Raw genomic sequence first — 24,540 nt, 5'->3', positions numbered from 1 at the left:
ATTACTTATACCTCTTGTAGGAGAGTGAAAAGTACTTAACAAATTCAAGTTTTTGGTGAAAACCTTCAGAAGGTGTGTGTTTGTAATAAATAAATCCAAATGTAGATCAACAGGTAACAGTGAAGGCTGCAACATCATTGATTGTATTCCCGTAGAAACTTTTCAGAATTCATCAACTTAAAACTTTTGCTGATATGCAATTTATGCCATTGTAAGGCAAACTACCAGTAATTATACAGTTAAGGTCCGGAAAAAGCATTCAATCCCTTAAAGTTTTAAAAAATCAATAAAAACTAAAACAGTTCAGTGTTTATATTTCAACAATACATAAAACAAATGAATAATATTCAAAAGCATGGTGTATTTTTTTCTAGTTTCAATTCCATAATGATATGGAAATTGTTTAACACGCATAGCCTAAATAGTACATGTGTTAGTCCGAGATACATCCTGGTGTCCGCAGTGGTCCTCACAATCCCCTCCGTCACACCTGAACGCACGCAGGCCACGGACTGTTCCGTCTCTGTCCTTTTTCTGGTGTAAAGCTTTCTCTGTTTGGCGTCTTGCTCCGCCTTCAGCCGTTTCTGTTCATCTATCACCGCTTGTTCCTGAATTTTAGCCACCTCATCCAGAAACTGAAACAACGTAACAAACGAGATCAATAATTATCAGTAAGATATCGACAAGCTGAAATATCAAAATCTTCTCTGTAAATGTAGTCAATGACGGATGTTAAACAAGAGAACAGCCTCCTCCATGTTTGATCACCCTATTTACTCAGCTGACAGAACACCTCAATAGAGACTGAACAGAACACCTCAATAGAAACTGATCAGAACACCTCAATAGAGACTGAACAGATCACCTCAATAGAGACTGAACAGAACACCGGACCAGAGACTGAACAGAACACCTCACTAGAGACTGAACAGAACACCTCAATAGAGACTGAACAGAACACCGGACTAGCGACTGAACAGAACACCTCACTAGAGACTGAACAAAACACCTCACTAGAGACTGAACAGAACACCTCACTAGAGACTGAACAGAACACCTCACTAGAGACTGAGCAGAACACTGGACTAGAGACTGAACAGAACACCTCAATAGAGACTGAACAGAACACCTCACTAGAGACTGAACAGAACACCTCACTAGAGACTGAACAGAACACCTCAATAGAGACTTAATAGAACACCTCAACAGAGACTGAACAGAACACCTCACTAGAGATTGAACAGAACACCGGACTAGAGCCTGAACAGAACACCTCACTAGAGACTGAACAGAACACCTCACTAGAGACTGAACAGAACACCTCAATAGAGACTGAACAGAACACCTCACTAGAGACTGAACAGAACACCGGACTAGAGACTGAACAGAACACCGGACTAGAGCCTGAACAGAACACCTCACTAGAGACTGAACAGAACACCTCACTAGAGACTGAACAGAACACCTCACTAGAGACTGAACAGAACACCTCACTAGAGACTGAACAGAACACCTCACTAGAGACTGAACAGAACACTGGACTAGAGACTGAACAGAACACCTCAATAGAGACTGAACAGAACACCTCACTAGAGACTGAACAGAACACCTCACTAGAGACTGAACAGAACACCTCAATAGAGACTTAATAGAACACCTCAACAGAGACTGAACAGAACACCTCACTAGAGATTGAACAGAACACCGGACTAGAGCCTGAACAGAACACCTCACTAGAGACTGAACAGAACACTGGACTAGAGACTGAACAGAACACCTCAATAGAGACTGAACAGAACACCTCACTAGAGACTGAACAGAACACCACTAGAGACTGAACAGAACACCTCACTAGAGACTGAACAGAACACCTCACTAGAGACTGAACAGAACACTTCACTAGATCCTGAACAGAACACCTCACTAGGGACTGAACAGAACACCTCAATAGAGACTGAACAGAACACCGGACTAGAGACTGAACAGAACACCGGACTAGAGACTGAACAGAACACCGGACTAGAGCCTGAACAGAACACCTCACTAGAGACTGAACAGAACACCTCACTAGAGACTGAACAGAACACCTCACTAGAGACTGAACAGAACACCTCACTAGATCCTGAACAAAACACCTCACTAGAGACTGAACAGAACACCTCACTACAGAACACCTCACTACAGACTGAACAGAACACCTCACTACAGACTGAACAGAACACCTCACTAGAGCCTGAACAGAACACCTCACTACAGATTGAACAGAACACCTCACTACAGACTGAACAGAACACCTCACTAGAGACTGAACAGAACACCGGACTAGAGATTGAACAGAACACCTCACTAGAGCCTGAACAGAACACCTCACTAGAGACTGAACAAAACACCTCATTAGGGACTGAACAGAACCTCAATAGAGACTGAACAGAACATCTCACTAGAGACTGAACAGAACACCTCATTAGGGACTGAACAGAACCTCAATAGAGACTGAACAGAACACCTCACTAGAGACTGAGGGAACCACGATCTGAACTCCGTCTGGTGTTTAAACATCTGACTTAAGATTAAGGGCTACTTTTCCTCTACCTGTTTCATCTGTATGAGTGTACAAGTTTATGAGTGTACATGTGTATGAGTGCTGTGTCAGGGCTAGTCTTGCCATCTGTATGTGTGTGAGAGTATGAGTGTACAAGTTTATGTGCGTATGAGTTTATGAATATACGTGTACAAGTTTATGAATGTACATATGTATGAATGTACAAGTTTATGAATATGAGTGTACAAGTTTATGAATATGAGTGTACAAGTTTATGAGTGTACAAGTTTATGAATATGAGTGTACAAGTTTATGAATATGAGTGTACAAGTTTATGAGTGTAGGAATGTGTGAGTGAACGAGTTTATGAGTGTGTGAGTGTAAGAGTGCTGTGTTAATGACTTACCTCGGGTTTAGAATGCTCGCTCTTGGGATCAATTTGTCGCTTAGGATCGTTTACCCAGTCCATGAACAGCTTAGCACCCTGTCACTGGGCTATCACATGATTCTAAAACAATCATAGAGGAAACATAAAATAAAGCAACCTGTGACTGGGCTATCACGTGATTCTAAAACAATCATAGAGGAAACATAAAATATAGCACCCTGTGACTGGGCTATCACATGATTCTATAAAAATATTAGGAGACGCATAAAGCCTAATTAGAAAAATAAAATGAGTACAACAGCTATACATTTATTTACAGTAACATCACCATAGCAATGTATTGTTGATTTTGAATGACAGTCAGGTTCTTACCAACTCTTTACTTTTCTTCTTTGCCTCCGACATTTCTTTGTCTTTGATGTCCTTGGGGTTTTCTAACAGTTCATCATCCCGCCTCTTGCTCCATGATGTGGGATCCAGGTACCATGCCCCATATTTGAACTTCACCCAGCTTGGCTCATACTGACTAGAGTATTTCTAAATTGTAAATTTAATATGCAAATTGAATCACCTTTTTTATTCATTGGTAAACATTTGATAAACATGTTATGTAAATACAATGTACTTAGAGCACTAGATATTTGGAAAGCACTTTGGACAATTAATGTGTACAAACAAAGTTGTAAAACATTTTGAATTGTTTCTGCATTTACAAGCATATACATGTACCTACATATGAATTGCTTCCATTTTTTTTCAATAAAGTTTGTAGTCAAAATCTATTTACCAAATAACTTTGACTTTTTATCAAAATTTATTACTTTAACAAATTGTATTAACGAAAGACTCATACTTTACTCCCATTACTATTCACTTCATATCACGAGTAGGACAGATAAATCTGGTACAGGACTGGTAACTCTACCTGGTCATTGATCCTGTTGACTAGTGACTTTAAATACTAAGCTGTGAACACTATTGGGTGTCTGTATGTAAGCATTTAACAACAGATGATCAACCATTTCTAACTGACACTCTTTCATAAATCTCTTCTTACACTCATTTTTATCTAATAATGGATTTTGCTCTGATATAAAGATGTCATTTCTTACCCAGTTTGTGGATGCTTTTTCTGGGGGTGGTATGTTTTTATTTGTCTGTTGGTTAGATACAGTAGCCTGCTGACGTAACTCCTGGGGAACGTTAGTGAGTTCTACGACATGGATAGGGACCGACAGGGCAGGCTTGGTCTCATACCCGCTGGCAAACAGGCTCATAATGGTGGACTCCTCAAACTTGTTCTGGTCCCCTCCCAGGCTTTCTGCCACCCAGTCACAGAAATCCTTGGTTACTTTCTTTATGTGTTCCTCCTTCAAAACAAACAACAGGTAACAACATAAAGACAGGGGAGAGACTGATAAAGAGAGATGATGCAACAAAGACAGGTAACAACATAAAGACAGGGGAGAGACTGATAAAGAGAGATGATGCAACAAAGACAGGTAACAACATAAAGACAGGGGAGAGACTGATAAAGAGAGATGATGCAACAAAGACAGGTAACAACATAAAGACAGGGAAGAGACTGATAAAGAGAGATGATGCAACAAAGACAGGTTTTGATTGATTGTTTTACGTTCCGTTGAACATTGAATAAAATAAGGATAGTACCCTTACATAGCTGGGTGTTGATTAACTGCTATATCTTTTATTTTACTATACCCCCAGAGGGAAACTTTTTTGAGATGTACTTGGGGAGGGGGATTGGGGTTGGGTGGCAGATTGCAACATTGAATAATATAAGAATAGATATTAACCTCACATGGCTGGGTGTAGATTAACTGTTATATGTATCTTTTTTCACATAGCGAGAGTAGATTAACTGTTATATCTTTCATTAAATCATTACTTCTGGAGGGACACTTTCTCACTATACCCCCGGGACACTTTCTTTATATAGCTGGTGTAGATTAACTATTTCATGATGATGATCGTGTTTTTTTATTTTACTGTACCTCTGGAGGGACACTTTCTTCACATAGCTGGTGTAGATTAACTATTTTATGATGATGATCGTGTTTTTTTTTATTTTACTGTACCTCTGGAGGGACACTTTCTTCACATAGCTGGTGTAGATTAACTATTTTATGATGATCATCATGTTTTTTATTTTACTGTACCTCCGGAGGGACACTTTCTTCACATAGCTGGTGTAGATTAACTATTTTATGATGATGATTGTGTTTTTTATTTTACTATACCTCTGGAGGGACACTTTCTTCACATAGCTGGTGTAGATTAACTATTTTATGATGATGATCGTGTTTTTTTATTTTACTATACCTTCGGAGGGACACTTTCTTCACAGAGCTGGTGTAGATTAACTATTTTATGATGATGATCATGTTTTTTATTTTACTATACCTCCGGAGGGACACTTTCTTCACATAGCTGGTGTAGATTAACTATTTTATGATGATGATCATGTTTTTTATTTTACTATACCTGGGGGGGGGGGGACATTTTTTGATCATGTTTTTTTATTTTACTATACCTCTGGAGGGACACTTTCTTCACAGAGCTGGTGTAGATTAACTATTTTATGATGATGATCATGTTTTTTATTTTACTGTACCTCCGGGGGGACATTTTTTGATCATGTTTTTTTATTTTACTATACCTCTGGAGGGACACTTTCTGATCATGTTTTTTTATTTTACTATACCTCTGGAGGGACACTTTCTGATCATGTTTTTTTATTTTACTATACCTCTGGAGGGACACTTTCTGATCATGTTTTTTTATTTTACTATACCTCTGGAGGGACACTTTCTGATCATGTTTTTTATTTTACTATACCTCTGGAGGGACACTTTCTTCCAGATGAGGATACAGAGCCAGGGGGTGCAGAACAAGACTGTACTCGATTTCATCGATGTGGTCTCTCCTGTTTTGCTGAAGTGGGGTGGATCTGGAATAACATATCTGGTGTTTACTGAAGCGATTCCGGACAGCAGGCTGCTTCACTGGGCTGACGTTCTCACTGCTGCCTTTCAGACTCGGACCTGGTCCTTTCGATCCCTAAGATTCAAGGAAGAAGATGAAGTTTCCTAAATTTTCAATGATTTGAACAAGACTTTCAATGATTTCATAGTTTAATCTTATCTAGTATTAATAGTATGTTGTGTCATAATAAAATTACTTTACATTTCCAGATAGACTAGATTGTAGAATTGTTCAACTTAACCAGCTACCTCTTTTATCATTCTATCATTGTAAGGTCAATCTTGCAATCATTACCTTTATTAATATGTCTCCCTTCACTGGCGGAGGGAGACCATCTCTGAAATCGTCTAGACCATCTTTTACAAAAATCCAGTCCTTGCCTAGTAGTGACTTAGAAGTGTCTTCCGGTTTCAGTGATTTAATATATTTTGTTTGTAGTCTTTCTTTGTACCTAAAAAACCCACACAAAATGATAATCAAATCAAACTAATTTGGAAAAACCATCATGATAATTAATTCATTTACCACATATATCCACGATCAAAAAATAATTAGAGGATAGGTATAACAAAGAGTTTCCTAAATTGTGACAATAATTTCAACTTCCATGCAATTGACAAAACCTGTAGAATAAGCCATAGATATTTCACATCTATGGGTATACACGTAAATCTCTGGAGTCACATGCTTTGTGTGCAAGTCTCACACTGTTCAAGTCCATCTCTTGATCCACATGTTGGTAATAAATTTTCATGCTTTCCCAAATTTTCATAGAAAAAATTGTCACTGTATGTTTCAGATAAACTGAACCCAATAATAAAAATCCTTAAACCTGTGCCTGTTATCCACAGGTAATCTGCTTATACATGGATATCAAAGCCTATACATGTAGCATCAATTATTGTACCCAGAGTAATATTTAATGATTCATGGCATATATTTGATAAAATATGTAGGATGGAATCATTTAATTTCATCATCGGTTAATAACCTTTATAAATTATCACCAGTATAAGATGCTTTTACAAGAATACTGTACATCCTGGTCAGGGATTTCCCTGTACTGGTGGATCATAGATTTAAATCAAGAAAATAACCCTATAAATCTTACACACACACAAACAATATTCCATGAATCAATTAATTCTTTTTCTGCCAAATTTCCTAAACTATTTCCATACACTGCCAAATATTTGTAATCAAATTAACTAAAATGTACCTAGTATATACTATACTAAAATATACTTTCACTGCCATGAGCGACAAGTCGACTTGAAACTTTACCCATTTAAAGAACACATTTTGCTGACATGCTTGGCACATGTATTCAAACCACAAAAATAAACTTCAGCCACTATAAAAACCAATAAATCATTAAAAAAACAAGAGAACTGAAAAACATTTTGGCTTCTGCATGACAACCAGAAAAATATCACTGCCCTCTATTGACCAGGAAATTTCAATGGGTACATTTGGTAAATTGACTGTAGTTGCCTGTGGCAGTAAAAGACCTAATGTTATACCATATATCAGTTTTTTTCCGTGTGTATCCAATTTTCGCTTTGTTCACGACGATTTCTGAATCATGGAAGATAAATCAGCGTAAATTTGTTACAATTTTTTTTTTGCAATAGAGTTATATAGCATATAGTTAATACAGTTGTAATGATGTGAAAGTTCCGTGTGCTTTGTTTCCCCCTATATCTGACAAGCGTCGAGTAACAGGTATGTAAGCCTCGTTGTTTATTTAATAAATGACAAGCTAATTAAATGGGCAACGTTCATTGCTTCAATCAATGTATAATTACACCTGAGCTACTCATACATGTAACGGTACAGGGTTTATGACGGTTTTAAACTCTAAAAATAATTATCGATAAATATTTTGCATTACAATACATTTGCTGGAACTTTTTCCAGTTGATATATCGGAGTTCACTGCAAACTTTTCTGCAAACCGACTTATTTACATTTCTATAAAAGGTGAAAATAACGAGCAGTGATTTACATTAAAATACCGCCAAATTGTACATATTTACTTGAGTGTAAACAAAAGTGCAAAATTGTTTTTGAAAAATGGTACACAGCACAGGTATGTGATCAACTAAGTGCGTCTTCCGAAATTGACGAGGTGAAGGTCGACATATATCTCTCACCTGGATAAAGCCACTTGGAGCGAACAAAACCCAAAATTGTCAGAGATGGACTCAGAGAAGCAGGAATATCATCCATATTAAGATTTGATAATAAATGTGACAGTAACTCAGAAATCATGTATATTGTTTCATCGACTGAATTTTTGCATTAAAAATTAAGAGTTATACGTACAAATGCTGGTGTTTTTATCAATTCCTCCATAAGTTTAAATAATAGTGATCTATATTTCTGCTATGACTTTGAAATAGCTAAAATTTGATTTGCATAAATTTAATATACTAGGTTCTGATTAGCGGAAAAAAGATGATGCGGGGAAAAAACTGATATGGATGGTATGATATAAGCACTGTTGTTTAACTACCAGTCTTTGGCATTATGGTGTGAAAAACATGCAGTTTGATCGTATCAATCTCTGTTATTGTATATATAAAGTATATCTTATCATTATATGACTGCACTGAGGTGATCGAGTGTCTGCAGTAAATAATATAGTTTTCAACTCAACTCTTTAGATATCATGTCTAGCCGCGACATGAATAATACTGAAGGCATTGTTTTATTAACAAATCGCCAGTTAAAAGATGATATGTAAAATGAATGATGCAATGAATTGTCCATTTAAAGAGTTGTATGTGAAATTCACCAACAAAAGCTGTCTTATGCCTTTTATAGGTGATATCATCATAAAACAGTGTTCAATATGTACTTTATATTCTTGGCAGTCAGCTATCACATTACCTTTAACAGTACATGTACCTATTCTTTCAGTAATCATGTTCAGAATAATATATGCCCTACCCTTCGTCCTAGCCCCTGTATCTCATAACAAAGGATTCATAGTAATTATAATATGGGTGCAAGGAAACCCTGTATATTGAAAGAACGAGGAATTAGATACACACTCAGCATCAACAGCGCCTGCATGTATGCTAGGTGTTCAATGGATGATGCCATACTAAATATATACACTGTTCGAGGCGATTTGCGCTCTGACATAAACAACAGAATCTTCTACAAAATTCATACCAAGGTTTCTCTCTTATTCTAGTTCCTGGTGCAGTATTTACTAACGCTAAATCATATTTGCGCTCAGCCATCACTGTCAACTAGCCGCCATTTGTTTACACCAAAGATATCAGATACGGAAATACATCCGCGATGCAATAAATAAAATTAAACTCTCAAACTGTACACAATCCCAAATAACTGCACATTTGAAATTATACAAACAGTTTTACCACGTCTTATTAGTCCATATTTTACTTCAACAGGTATCACTATACGGGATTTCTGAGAGTGTTGAAAATAGTTCCTTGCGCCGTCGTTGTCAAGGAAAACACGCTAGTTTCGCGGGAATTTTAAAATACAACTGCAGGAGTCCAGTTGACATTTTTCTGACGTATTTAATCTAGTCTGATGCTAAAATCATCTCCGTAAATTGAAGAATTTTATTGGCGTTTGTTTTGGTTTGGTCTTTGTGGGGAAGGAGGGGGGGGGTAATAAAAAATAACATCTCATAAAATGTTCACCAAAACTGAATCTCTTCAAACATAAAATCACGCTTTTCTGAACATCCCAAGACAACAGTCTTGAATTGCGATAATTTTGTATGTAGTTTTCACATTGTTTCATATATTTTCCAGTTTTTCAACGTAGTGTTGATCAACCTCGCTCTTATTTGTCTAATTCAAGTTGCCCAGAATACATGTTTTCAAATTCGTTTTCTAGATATTATAATTCCATTATTTATAAATGATTAATCAACATAAATTAATTCTAGGTTATTTCCTATCGAATTATATAATTGCTTACACGTACGTACACTGTAACTTAAATTTATAGAGTGGGATTTCCTCTAGGGTTGTATCATTAGGTTTAGAGAATCAGACTTACATTAGCTTTACAGGATCAGACTTACATTAGGTTTTCAGAATCAGATTTACATTACATTTACAGGGTCAGACTTACATTATAGATTTACAAGATCAGACTTGCATCGGGTTTACAGGATCAGACTTACATTAGGTTTACAAGATCAGACTTACATTAAATTTACAAGATCAGACTTACATTAGGTTTACAGGATCAGACTTACATTAAGTTTACAGAATCAGACTTACATTAGGTTTACAGGATCAAACTTACATTAGGTTTACAGGACCAGACTTACATCAGGTTTACAGAATCAGACTTACATTACATTTACAGGATCAGACTTACATGTGTATATTAGATTTACAGGATCAAACTTACATTAAATTTACAAGATCAAACTTACATTAGGTTTACAGGACCAGACTTACATTAGGTTTACAGGATCAGACTTACATTAAATTTACAGAATCAGACTTACATTAGGTTTACAGGATCAAACTTACATTAGGTTTACAGAATCAGACTTACATCAGGTTTACAGGACCAGACTTACATAAGATTTACAGGATCAGACTTACATTAGGTTTACAGAATCAGACTTACATTAGGTTTACAGAATCAGACTTACATTAGATTTACAGGATCAGACTTACACTAGGATTACATCTAATCAGACTTACATCAGGTTTACAGAATCAGATTTACATTACATTTACAAGATCAGACTTTCATCAGGTTTACAGAATCATACTTACATTAGGTTTACAAGATCAGACTTATGTTAGGTTTACAAGATCAGACTTACATTAAATTTACAAGATCAGACTTACATTAGGTTTACAGGATCAGACTTACATTAAGTTTACAGGATCAGATTTACATTAGGTTTACAGGATCAGACTTACATTAGGATTACAGGATCAGACTTACATTAAGTTTACAGAATCAGACTTACATCAGATTTACAGAATCAGACTTACATCAGATTTACATTAGGTTTATAGGATCAGACTTACATTAGATTTACAGGATCAGATTTACATTAAGTTTACAGGATCAGATTTACATTAGGTTTACAGGATCAGACTTACATTAGGATTACAGGATCAGACTTACATTAAGTTTACAGAATCAGACTTACATCAGATTTACAGAATCAGACTTACATCAGATTTACATTAGGTTTATAGGATCAGACTTACATTAGATTTACAGGATCAGACTTACATTAGGATTACAGGATCAGACTTACATTAAGTTTACAGAATCAGACTTACATCAGATTTACAGAATTAGACTTACATCAGATTTACATTAGGATTATAGGATCAGACTTACATCAGGTTTACAAGATCAGACTTACATAAGATTTACAGAATCAGACTTACATCAGATTTACAGGATCAGACTTACATCAGGTTTGCAGGATCAGACTTACATTAGATTTACAGGATCAGACTTACATCAGGTTTACAAGATCAGACTTACATTAGGTTTACAGGATCAGATTTACAGGATCAGACTTACATCAGGTTTACAGGATCAAATTTTACATTAGGTTTACAGGATCAGACTTACATTAGGTTTACAGGATCAGACTTACATTAGGTTTACAGGATCAGATTTTACATTAGGTTTACAGAATCAGACTTACATTACATTTACAGGATCAGACTTACATTAGGTTTACAGAATCAGATTTACGTTAGGTTTACAGAATCAGATTTACATTAGATTTAAAGAATCATATTTACATTAAATTGTTTACAGGATCAGACTTACATTAGGTTTACAGAATCAGATTTACGTTAGATTTACAGGATCACACTTACATTAGGTTTACAGGATCAGACTTACATTAGATTGTTTACAGGATCAGACTTACATCAGGTTTACAGGATCAGACTTACATTAGATTGTTTACAGGATCAGACTTACATTAGATTGTTTACAGGATCAGACTTACATTAGATTACAGGATTAGACTTACATTAAGTTTACAGGAACAGACTTACATTATGTTTACAGGATCAGACTTACATTGAATTTACAGGATCAGACTTGCATTATGTTTACAGGATCAGATTTACATTAGGTTTACAGAATCAGACTAGCATTACATTTACAGGATCAGATTTACATTAGATTTACAGAATCAAACTTACATTAGATTTACAGGATCAGACTTACATTAGGTTGTTTACAGGATCAGACTTACATTAAGTTGTTTACAGGATCAGACTTACATTAGGTTTACAGGATCAGACTTACATTAGGTTTACAGGATCAGATTTACATTAGGTTGACAGGATCAGATTTACATTAAGTTTACAGAATCAGACTTACATGTGTATATTAGATTTAAAGGATCAGGCTTACATTAGGTTTACAGGATCAGACATACATCAGGTTTACAGGATCAGATTTACATTAGGTTTACATGTTCTGAATACTAAACTTAATTTTAATTCAAAATGACAAATTATTTGTGACAAGGGTATATTCTTATTTTTGACTTTTAAAAGTCTATTTTCATTTTATGGTTATGGAGCATAAGTTTTCAAACTTCAGGATCAGACTTGCACTAGGTCTACAGAATCAAGTTTACATTTGGAGTTGCTCCTTACATCAAGACTTATACAATAAGATGGCTATTTAAATGTTTTGTGAAATTATTTGTATCGATCGATTTGTTAAATTTGACTATCACAGTAGCTGAGTGGATAAAGTATCAAGTTAGTGACCTTGAGGTCCCAAGTTCAAATCTCCCAGAGGCTTTAGTTCAAATGAAATAAATGTCTGAAAATCATGCTTTTTATCCAAAATTGCACATTTTCTTCCTTTTTGACGAATGCACTTATTACATATCATAATATCTTTCATGATTAAAAATCATTTCATGCTGATTTGACATACTCTTTCAGGGTGTAGTGAGTGATTTGATCACCTTAATTAAGCTCACGAGATCTGCAAGCCAACAACATTGTTCACAACACCAGCAAAAGGCAACGTACAAAACAGGCTTATAAAATAGCTCAAAGGGCTTACATTGAGATTTACAAGATGCCAACATAACGAGCGCTAAGCCTTCAAGACCTGCCAGTTTACAATATATGATACTGATAGGCCTCTACAATCAGGCAGTGCTTTCCTAGAGTTCAGTAATTCTATCTGCTAGCCTCTACAATCAGGCAGTGCTTTCCTAGAGTTCAGTAATTCTATCTGCTAGCCTCTACAATCAAACAGTGCTTTCCTACAGTTCAGTAATTCTATCTGCTAGCCTCTACAATCAGGCAGTGCTTTCCTACAGTTCAGTAATTCTATCTGCTAGCCTCTACAATCAGGCAGTGCTTTCCTACAGTTCAGTAATTCTATCTGCTAGCCTCTACAATCAGGCATTGCTTTTCCAGAGTTCAGTAATTCTATCTGCTAGCCTCAGGCAGTGCTTTTCCAGAGTTCAGTAATTCTATCTCCCATTTCTGTGTTATCCACCAATGATTGGTAAATTTTTAGAAATCTATGCGTAAAACACTGGGAATCCATGCCCTTCTAGGTAAGTCACCAAGAATTAAAAAAAACATTCACAATTGATCAACATTTTATTAATTCTTTCAATAATTTTTCACTGGACATACACACTTGAATTATCCTACAGAAAAAAAAAATGGTTCAATTGCAAATTAATACATTCCATTAACATTTTCAATGTTGTTGAAGCATTTAATTCCACACCATTCAAACATCTATATATGATCTTGGTTTAGCCATTTTACAATGGGTTTATACTTTCATTAACAATGTATTTTACTCCAATCAAACAAAACTTATCATAGAATGAGGGGTTACTAACATTCATAACTTTAAAGTGAGTTCAATGTTACTGTATATCGGGTAATATTGGCATAAGGAATATCTAGCACATTTCATTAAAAAAAAATTAAGCCTATTTTTGGCACAATTTCATTTAACAAGTGTATCTATATAAAAAGAACTTTCAGTGCTTTTAGTTCTGGTAAATTTTCCAATATTTCCAGTGCAGCAAAATTATCCGATATACAGTACTACATCACTCACATAATATGGCACTTAATATTTTCCAATATTGCAAATAGGTTAGACCCAAATCCAAGAGGAAGCAATTAATATTTGACAATCTGACCATGAAATGCATGAATCTCAATATTGACCTATAAAGATTGGATATTTACAACATTAAAATGAGACACAGTACGAGTTACCCATTAATATTAAAATGTAAAATGAGAGGGAGAAAATGTGACAAATCAGACAGGGATTCAACTGGAGTTCCCGAATTCTAGTCTATCTACCCGCTGAATTCTCTCTGGTCACTGGCACTATCTGACCGTACCACACATGTACATACAGTGACCACGAATAATACAAGAGAGATCTGAAAGTGTGCTGCATTCTAACACTGAATCACCCAGCAGAATCTTTATAGTTAATGGTGCCTATCATTAGTCTGAATTGTCATGGCTGCTAAGAATTCTGGTGAGCATCTTAACAGATGTACCTATCCATATCACATACTGAAAGTGTATCAGATGATTCGGTATATAGAAAACTATCATGATGGTATGAATACATATTGATATGACCGAATTCTCTGCATGAAATCTAATGAATTTATCAATGATGATAATTTTCAGACAATAAACAGTACAAAAATAGAAAATTAAAAAAACCCATTAAATTATACATGAATAAACTTACATGACACTACACTCATGCATGTAATTATAAGTAATAATATGGAAACTTCAAAGATTACTTTAAAATGTACTTTGAATACAAAAAGGATATTTTTAACTGCCTGCAGTTTGGAGAAAATATTGAGAAGTCTGTGATTATTACATGTAAATGAAGATTTAATCAATACCGTATTTAGTTGCCCTATTTGATGTCATGAAACAATCAATCAGACTGTATAGTAACAGTAAATGATGTTATCAAAGTTATGATCATAACATCAATAATGAAATTTAGATAAAGGAAACAGCAGCTTTTTCAATATAACACAACAACTTTTAACATGCGTATAAATTTCCCCCAGAGTATTTCAAAATGTGAAAAATGATTTTTTTTTAAAAATACAACAATTTGAAAAATATATGATACTCTATACAATATGAATATACCATAAAATTTTAAACATACAGTCAAACCTCGTTATCAAGAACTCAATGGGACTGAGAAAAAACTTATCCCAGGATTTGAGATATCGAGGGTAAAATACTTAAAGAATAATTGGTTGAGACTTCCGAATCACTTTGACATACCCATGGTATTCAAGATATCAGTGTTCGAGATAATGAAGTTTAACTGTATTTTGTATACAACACATATCAGGTTAGTTACAACTGTAACCATAGTGAATTACGAAGCTTATCTTAATGCGCTAAGTCAACAAATCTACACTTGTTCTACGACAAATAATGTACTAATCTACACTATTTCTACGACAAATAATGTACTATGCCTTTAAGCATGACTTTCACCCAGTCATAGACATGCATAAAAAAAAACCCGCCTCATCCACAATAAAATTACTGATATACTAACAGCCTCATCCACAATAAAATTACTGATATACAAAAACCTACACTTGCATTCTCATAAAATATCCACAAAATTTGAATGTTTAAATTTTCATTTCATGCATTTTTCCCAATACATTATAGATCTATTACATTGACTTGAAGTTAAAATTCTAAAACCTTACAGAATTCTGTCAGAAATAGTGTAAGAGCATCGTAATCTACAGTTGTACTTCACAAGATACAGCACGTAACATGCACTCATATATCATATCTACTGCACAAGTATCACTCGTATATCATATCTACTGCACACGATACAAGTACCACCCATATATCATATCTACTGCACAAGACACAAGTATCACTCATATATCATATCTACTGCACAAAATACAACAAGTATCACTCATATATCATACCTACTGCACAAGACACAAGTATCACTCATATATCATATCTACTGTACAAAATACAACAAGTATCACCCATATATCATATCTACTGCACAAGACACAAGTATCACTCATATATCATATCTACTGCACAAGACACAAGTACCATTCATATATCATATCTACTGCACAAAATACAACAAGTATCACCCATATATCATACCTACTGCACAAGACACAAGTATCACTCATATATCATATCTACTGCACAAGACACAAGTACCATTCATATATCATATCTACTGCACAAAATACAACAAGTATCACCCATATATCATACCTACTGCACAAGACACAAGTATCACTCATATATCATATCTACTGCACACAATACAAGTATCACTCGTATATCATATCTACTGCACACGACACAAGTACCACTCATATATCATATCTACTGCACAAAATACAACAAGTATCACCCATATATCATATCTACTGCACAAGACACAAGTATCACTCATATATCATATCTACTGCACAAAATACAACAAGTATCACCCATATATCATATCTACTGCACAAGACACAAGTATCACTCATATATCATATCTACTGCACAAAATACAACAAGTATCACTCATATATCATACTTACTGCACAAGACACAAGTATCACTCATATATCATATCTACTGCACAAGACACAAGTATCACTCATATATCATACCTACTGCACACGACACAAGTACCATTCATATATCTACTACACACGACACAAGTATCATTCATATATCTACTACACACGACACAAGTATCATTCATATATCTACTGCACACGACACAAGTATCATTCATATATCTAGTACACACGACACAGGTATCACTCATATATCTAGTACACAAGACACAGTTACCATTCATATATCTACTGTATAAGTGACCCCCGTGTGTCCACAATGCAGTTTGAAACAAAATGTCATTCAGCTTCATGTGTTTGTACTTGTTGTACCACCACACAACTTTTGTGACTCAAACGTTTCGGTAAAATTTCACTTCTTCTCTTGAAATACTTCATATTCAATGAAAAAAAGTGTACAACTTTCTATATAAAAAGTTGCACCTTCATCAATTCAATACATGAGCCCCACAATTTCTGTACGAGCAAACATGTATGAACTCTATAGCAGTTTCCAAGAACACCATCATCAACATGAATATAGTGTTTTATTCCACTAACTAGAGGTTCTGCAGTAATTATAACTTATTCTGTTATAATGTACCGGTATGCGTATTTCTGCAGTAATTATAACTTATTCTGTTATAATGCACCGGTATGCATATTTTTGTTTCCATTCTCATACATTTTTTTTTTTTTTTAGACGTATCCGACGTAAACAAGAGTTTACAACTACAGCTGTTTACTGAGACTCTTCACTTTACAGGAGTACGTTTACAGCAATAGTACAAATTTAATGTGTACATGTATTCCAAGCATAATGCACGTCAACGTCATGTGACATTTCACTAGCTATAGTACTAAACACAGGGTTTTGACACAATCTCACCAAACTTGTGTAATATATCATATTGTGATACTACACACAAAATCTAAACTATGCATTTACAATATCATTAACAGAAATAAACTATGAAAAAATCTCAGCTCTTTTGTAAAAGAAGAAACCTTACACAATTAACAACTCTTCCAGTGCAGAAATTCCAAATGTAAAACGGCTCATCAGCACAGGACCTGTTTGCATTAAAAATTTGTTTTAGTAATTATATAAATAGGAATGTTTTAAATGAGCAAATACTTCTATCATGATTATCATGGCTCATCAGCACAGGACCCATTTGCATTAGAATTTTTTTTTTTTTAGTAATTATGAGTAATTGTTTTATTAACAACATATACTTCTATTACGATTATGTTTTGTTTTATTTTCATTGCTTTAGCATTGTTGAAGAGTGCTGTATTAGAAAGCCTAATTAAAGAGTTTAAACATATACAACCACACTACATTTTCATTAAAGCTTATGCAGCATCTATATTCCTGATACATATTTACCGGTATGAGGACTCTAGTCATTATAGTGATTTACAATATTACAGTAGTACAAGGTTTTGTAACATGATTGAAATGGTGGTGTGTTTTTAGATAGGTTTTTTTTTTAAAGCGATAGTCAGGTGGGTGTTGCTCTATGAATACTTCAATGAAAATATTTTTAAAAAGGGTTTTAAAAAAAATAAGCTATTGCTGCCTTGGTTTCAAGTTTGTGTGGTTATTGATGCAAAATAATGTTTATGATGGTCTCAGACATGGAACTTTCTAATGGTATAAGAGAAATGTTCTAGTTATACATGTACAGTAAAAACTGCCTCATCAGACACACTACTTTCCATTTCACAGGGCATTCCCATCCCTATATTTTCATTTTTTTTACACTGTTTAAAAAAACAAAAAATTTCATCCCCCAGTGCATGTCGGATTAGACAGGTTTCGCTGTACATTGCCTGAGATATTTCTAATTAACATTTTCATCATGCAGGTAAGTGGCTTGAAATATTTTCCCAGGCCTGTCGGTCATGCTTCTCTACAGCATCTCTTAAGCCGTCCAGTGTCATATGACGCTCAATCTGTGAAATCTTCAGCAGCATTTGGTACGAAACTTCTTGTACAGATTCATTCTGATAATTGTACTTTATTATATCAATATCTGCTTCCTCCAATCTGAATTCTCTCGCAACCAACAAGTAGAGTCTATTAGGCACCAGATATTTGGAAGCAATGTGTAGGGTTTTCTCGTCAATAGTCCGACTTTCTGCAATGAACCAAGACATGAATGTTTCGTACAGTTAAAACGAATTCTATAAAGGAACCAATATGCAAATGCAATCTGCATTTTCACTGGCTAAACTTAATATTAAAGTTTGAGGCAATTAAATGAAAGTTGATGAGATGCAAAGCTTTTCATTGTGAAGACGTATAATAATGCACAATCATAAAATTTAAAGTTAGGCAGGACAGTGGCATGGAAAAATCAATGAATTTTCCGCATAATTGGTAATTAAAATTGTGATATACAGCCGGGCCCTCAATGCAAATATGTCTAAATCATAGTCAGAGGGTCTTTGTCAATGAAGGGGAGTTATGGGCATGAAAGAGTTTCCTCCCCTGATAATCAGTGAAAACTGATTACCTTATATTCTCCTGTTAAACTTCCTCTGATATTCAGATTATAAGGAATGCAGATACTCTTTCAATATTTTTCAGTTTCTTTTCAGATTTAGTAATTAAGGCAAAATCAATCATTCATGAAAATTTATAACATAAAACCAAGTTTTCACTTTGTTACAAACACATTTATTCAACTTTTTTTTAAATTAAAAAAAAAAAAACTTGTCGATAAAATATTTTTGAAAACATATCAAATAAAACACATTTTCGTGGACTTTTAAAATATGACAAGGGAATATGAAGTACTTATAATTAAGCTAACATCAGAGGTAAACTATGATGACATTTAATTTTGTGCTCTAGCATATGCACTACCATATTTACTGCCTAGCTTTTATAATCATATATACTTAAACGGCAACTTTAACATGTTCAATCTTATCAATATTCAAGAATTCCAAAGAACTATTCAAATCAAATTAATTCTGAATGATTTCATTAAATTCAAGAGATCTGGCAGAGAAATTAGGGGAAAATAAAAAACAAAAATCATTCCTCAGCGAAATTCTAATTCATTCGGGTATTTGAAATCCTTATCACTGTAACATATCACATTTGTACCAAACCGTGAATCGGAACTCCTTCATAATTATAAATGTCTCGCGTACTCAAAATTTATGCTGAGTCACGCCCTTGTACGAGACATAACACAGTTAGTACTCGGACGACAGCCATCATTTTAACATGGAGTCTCTGACAAAATGTTAGCTGCAGATCTGTAGCTCTCTGAGTAAATAGCGGAACAGGTCTCTGATTGGGACAGATAATATTTTCTCAGAGAGCTACAGATCTGCAGCTAACATAACGTATTTCAGTCATGTGATCAGTGGTCTGCCTATTTTTAATTAGAATTCATTAGATTTAATTAGACATTTCGTTTTATAGAGTATATGGACTAACTAGCCTCAGTGTTCAGATTTCAAGAGTTCCGCTTTAACGATCACAAACATTTCCCATTTACCAGCTGACGTATTGCCCGTTGCCCGTAAGACTAAGTTATGCGACTGTTAAAGCAGTATCTTGACAGAGGCTGGTTATTCCATGAATACCAATACCTAACACCAAACAGAATTTTTTCCAATAAAAATTTCGAATTGTGTACTTGGAAAACTTGGAAAGTTTGGCTCAAGCAAGAGTTGCTAGTAGTCATTCTTTAAAAAAAACAATATGAGCCAAAAAATATACAAATATGAAGACCGATTTAGATCCAATTAAGAAATTGCTCAGTCTGATTAAAATCAAACCTCTCACTTCGCGCGATATATGGACAATCGCTGCAGCGATTGTCTGTATATCGAGCGAAGTGAGAGGTTTGATTTAATCAGACTGGAAATTACTTATACTTATATACTGTTGTTGTAAATAAGAGTGATGTTAATCTAACAGTTAGAGATTATGTATATGCTTTATCTGTAAACATCGATCCTCATTCCCTTGAACATATTTCATGCTTATTCTAAAATACTCACTTTTCCTCCTCTTTGCCACAAGACAAGTCATCCTTTGAAATACGATCAACGACTGGCATCGTTTCTGCCCCAGATGCTCTGCTGTAATATTCTCTCTCTCCCCTCCCATCAAACGGGTGGGACCACTGCCGCTCAAACAGGATTTTTCTAGAAAATTTCTCAGTGGTGGCATCCGTCACCAGATCCACACCAATACCCTCCTGGTCTGTACTGCTGTCTGTGCCGTCGTCAGTGGACGTCGTCTCCGAATTCCCCGAGTCAGAAGTGCCGTGTTCTGGGTCTCCGTCTGTAACATTGGTAAGAGCTTCTTGGTCCATCACGAAAGCACAATCTCCATCTGTGCTCAGATCCTGGGGATCCTCTGTACTCGGGGAAGGTAATCCAGGATGTTCTATTTCATCCAGTTCCACGGGCTCTGTCATCACGGACAGATTATCACTGGTGCCGGACAGGAGGGGCTGTCTATCTCCATTCCTACCCTCTGTTGACATGTCAATTCTTACACTCTTACACCTGAAAACAAAAATAAAACATTGAACTTTCTAAACAAAAGTAACTATTCAGCCACAAAAACCAAATGGTATAAAAATTGAACATTAAATGATATTTCTAACTATTTTTGTGTTTGACAGGAACAGCAAGTGATTTACAATGTTGACCCATATACATATAATAAGAGTACCGTATAAGTGGAACTTTCAGCAAGACACAAATTTAGTGATTTTCCCATAAAAATTGATATATATATATATTTAGGAAGAGCTAATTTAAGCAACTTAATCATTCCAAGAAAGACAACTACTACCTCCGAAATGGAATAAATTGTTAGCGATATTCAATTTTAGTTATCTCAACACCTCGCTAATAATGCCACAATTTATAAATCCTCACTAAAGATTCTGTTTATAGGATATTTAGCTTTGAAGAAATTTATACAGAAATATTTAAGTGGTGACTTACTCTGCACTGTTCGCTTTCGGTTCTTCTACGGGTCTGCAGTCTGTAATTAAGACAAAATATCAAATGAGTACTTTCTGATTATGTGATAAGATGCTCATGGGCCAAAACACTCACCTGACACAAGCTGTTCCTACAGATATATACATTGTAATACTTCTGTAACCTTTAACCCTTTCCTTTTTTCCAACTTTAGAATTAAGCCAAGGTCTGTATTTCAGTGACAAATCTGCACGCATACAAACAGATTTAACAAGTGGCTGTTTTCAAAAAGAAAGAGGCCCATGGGCCACATCACTCACCTGAGCAGTTGCATTTTCCCCAATTTAAACAACATAAAAACTCTTATATTTTGACTAATAAAATTCTGTTGAATAAATTTGGATATGTTATAGTGGGATTATAAAAACTGAATTCTCCATTTAAAAAATCACATCCCTTAGGGCACTTAACCTCAGAGTATGTTTGTAAAATTAATAAAGTTAATAAAATTAAAATGTGAAAAAGTTTACAGACAGATATTGACACAATTGAAAGTTAGCAAAAAAGTTTACGTGAGCTTTATAGTGCATGTGAGCTAATGAAAGAGCTACGTCTTACCGTTTCTTCGTTTTCTCTTCACATAGTGACGAACCATCAACAAGAGAAACACGAGGATCATTACACAAATGATTCCGACGATATACAACGCAAAATTGAGATGCTTGCTATTGTCTGCAATAAGTAAAGGTACATACAATTTATCAGGAAATTAGACGACAAAGCTATCAATTATGATATATGGCAAGAGATTCAATACTTCTACTCGACATTATTTTTATATAAACAGTTTTGAGAGAAAATAACTTACCATCATTTCGCCCATCAGATTTGACTTTCGGGGTTGGTGTGTGATTCATGCTGTGATTACAAAAAGGACATACTTAGTATCAAATTGAAAGCAGCATTTTTCAGAAAGGGTGGTATAAATGTCTTTAATGCCACATGTTTAAAATTCACTATTTTCCCATGTTTCATTCCATGGTGGTTTTATTTTGCATGAGCATTGAATTTCTCATTACAATATGTATTTCACTACATGTATTAAAGGGAACGTAGGGTCAAAAATCAAATTTTGATATGTGAAAACTGGTACCATGCAGACAACAAAATCTAGCATAGAAAAAATAATTGCTGCTGATAACAAGATTTAATCTGTCATTTACACTGAAAACTGAGCTGAATGGGAGAATCTCTTATCATGGCGGCTGATGACGTGTATGCGGCAATTCATTACAACTGCTGTGCCTAGCACTAAATGGGTTACAGAGTATCTATGATCTAAATGTCGGGAGTTCAAGCGAAATTTTGCACTGTGGTCAAAGGAAAAGGAATACATATATCTACCTTTTAGCATCCCTGATCTCCCCCCAAAACTATGAACATTGTGCAATAATTGGATACATAACCTTGGAAATGAATCTTTTGTTTTTGAACGGCATTTTGAGAAAGAGTCTTTTAAAGAGGATATCAGGGTAAGTACCAGTTATATTTGCTTTTTACTCAGTAAATACTAATAATTCTTAATGTGTATAACCAGAGTTTATTTACAACAAACTTTTACTTATATAATAATTTTCTAATTTAATCTATCCTTATCCAGTGAACATTTTGTACAGGCTAAATATGAATTAAGGGACGGGTAAACACTGCTTTTTAAATATTCAAAGTTAAATTAATATCTATTTAAGTTAAGATATTGGGATACACACCAAAACCTATTAAATAGAAGATGCAGTAACTAAAATATTTGATGGCAGCAAGCCTAAGAAATAAGAGAAAATAGCTCAAAAAGATGAGGAAAAGCAGGATACATGTAATACTTTCACAATTCATCACAGCACTAGCACATTTTGTATTATACTATTGTTTTTAAAGAAATTGGAAATGTACAAGTAAACAAATGAAGTATAGTATATATGAAGTATAGTATATATGAAGTAAGTATATATAATTAATTAGTCATTATTTTTCAGCTAATCCATTTTCTTTTGGAAACCAATGAAAACTCATATGCAGAACCTATTGACCAACCTGGACTATCAGCATCTAAGGAAACAGGTAATTTGATGCACTTCTCTATTAAATGATTAACAAAGTTTTACAACCAAGGTCATTTTAATTCCCCCTGTGCAGTTAATCTTTCAAGTCTTGACATTTACGTGGCAATTACTGCAGGGGTGTAGTGATAATCAACTGATTTGTGCTGTATACAGATTCACATTGTAAGATTCTCTTGTAAACAGATGTACTAATAAATCAGAAAGAGAGAAAACTACTATAAAAAATAAACTCTTTGTTGTGTGAAATACATGTACATGCACTTTCATGAAAATTCATTACTAAAGTTATAAATTAATGGTTTGATTTCATTTTTATATTTTCAGCTCAATGAAGACATGAATAGTGACAAAAATATCCCACACTCAATCCATATTGAAGAATAAATCAACTTTGTGCAACATATACAGATAGAATTGCCCAGTCATTGTCCATCATATGTGCTAAGGAATGTTCAAGTGAAGAATGAAGAAGTGAAGATAATGAACAATCCTGTATAAAGAATACAAAATTAAAAGTTTAAGAATTAAGAGTGTCGTTTTCATCAATTTATCCCAATGCACTAGTGTTTTGATTTGAATCTGCTAATAATTCCACTTCATTATAATCAGGCTCATATTGATATCCTTTGCAGTCAGACATGATCAGATGCTTTCACTGAGAGGCAATTGCCCGGTATACGTCATAAACAGATGGGATTGTTGGAAATATCTTAAAGAGCCATAACTTTATCTTGCAAAATGGCAGCCTCCAGCAGATGATGTGTAGCTATATTTAATAGCCGATTTCTACACAACAGATTACAATCAAATGGAAATAACCAGTGGACTTAATTACTAAATATTTAGTATT

The 24,540-nt window shown here is 34.6% G+C and overlaps 2 protein-coding genes and 2 long non-coding RNA genes across 7 annotated transcripts; 1 reads left to right on the top strand and 3 right to left on the bottom strand.

Annotated features, from left to right (window-relative positions):
• Positions 1-300: 300 nt before the first annotated feature.
• On the bottom strand, positions 301-9,309 carry LOC125678279 (protein FAM47E-like). The gene is made up of 9 exons (XM_056145649.1): positions 9,120-9,309; positions 6,231-6,387; positions 5,785-6,011; positions 5,480-5,511; positions 4,043-4,602; positions 3,303-3,467; positions 3,088-3,111; positions 2,949-3,026; positions 301-635 (listed from the first exon to the last, which is right to left on the bottom strand). The coding sequence occupies exons 1-9, from the start codon at positions 9,188-9,190 to the stop codon at positions 348-350; spliced, it is 1,602 nt and encodes a 533-aa protein (XP_056001624.1). The 5' UTR covers positions 9,191-9,309; the 3' UTR covers positions 301-347.
• Positions 9,310-13,548: 4,239 nt separating this feature from the next.
• On the bottom strand, positions 13,549-17,294 carry LOC130051319 (uncharacterized). Of its 4 annotated transcripts, XR_008799782.1 has the most exons (5): positions 16,575-17,294; positions 16,262-16,533; positions 16,145-16,220; positions 15,949-16,065; positions 13,549-15,907 (listed from the first exon to the last, which is right to left on the bottom strand). It is a non-coding gene; the product is annotated as an uncharacterized LOC130051319 (long non-coding RNA). The 4 variants fall into 4 exon arrangements; XR_008799780.1 differs by having other exon boundaries at positions 16,145-16,533; XR_008799781.1 differs by having other exon boundaries at positions 16,145-16,454.
• Positions 17,295-18,011: 717 nt separating this feature from the next.
• Positions 18,012-22,582, bottom strand: LOC125678276 (uncharacterized). The gene is made up of 5 exons (XM_056153282.1): positions 22,439-22,582; positions 22,189-22,302; positions 21,592-21,631; positions 20,632-21,144; positions 18,012-18,746 (listed from the first exon to the last, which is right to left on the bottom strand). Exons 1-5 carry the CDS (start codon positions 22,485-22,487, stop codon positions 18,731-18,733), a joined length of 732 nt encoding a protein of 243 aa, XP_056009257.1. The 5' UTR covers positions 22,488-22,582; the 3' UTR covers positions 18,012-18,730.
• Positions 22,583-23,526: 944 nt separating this feature from the next.
• Positions 23,527-24,218, top strand: LOC130051318 (uncharacterized). Its single transcript, XR_008799778.1, has 2 exons — positions 23,527-23,688; positions 24,015-24,218. It is a non-coding gene; the product is annotated as an uncharacterized LOC130051318 (long non-coding RNA).
• Positions 24,219-24,540: the final 322 nt, after the last annotated feature.

The sequence above is a fragment of the Ostrea edulis genome, chromosome 1 (genome assembly GCF_947568905.1).
Source record: "Ostrea edulis chromosome 1, xbOstEdul1.1, whole genome shotgun sequence".
In the NCBI taxonomy this organism is placed as follows: Eukaryota; Metazoa; Mollusca; class Bivalvia; order Ostreida; family Ostreidae; genus Ostrea; species Ostrea edulis.
This window is presented reverse-complemented; position numbering and strand designations above follow the sequence as displayed.

Excerpts from the sequence above, each read along its gene's own strand:
- LOC125678276 (XM_056153282.1), bottom strand. The coding sequence starts at position 22,487 with ATGAATCACACACCAACCCCGAAAGTCAAATCTGATGGGCGAAATGAT. Across the intron at positions 22,303-22,438 it reads ATCTGATGGGCGAAATGATG|ACAATAGCAAGCATCTCAAT; the intron begins GTAAGTTATTTT and ends TACTTATTGCAG. Across the intron at positions 21,632-22,188 it reads GAAGAGAAAACGAAGAAACG|ACTGCAGACCCGTAGAAGAA; the intron begins GTAAGACGTAGC and ends TCTTAATTACAG.
- LOC125678279 (XM_056145649.1), bottom strand. The coding sequence starts at position 9,190 with ATGGCTGAGCGCAAATATGATTTAGCGTTAGTAAATACTGCACCAGGA. Across the intron at positions 4,603-5,479 it reads AGTGTCCCTCCAGAGGTATA|GGTACTATCCTTATTTTATT; the intron begins GTAAAATAAAAA and ends CAGCTATGTAAG. Across the intron at positions 3,112-3,302 it reads AGAAGAAAAGTAAAGAGTTG|AATCACGTGATAGCCCAGTC; the intron begins GTAAGAACCTGA and ends TGATTGTTTTAG.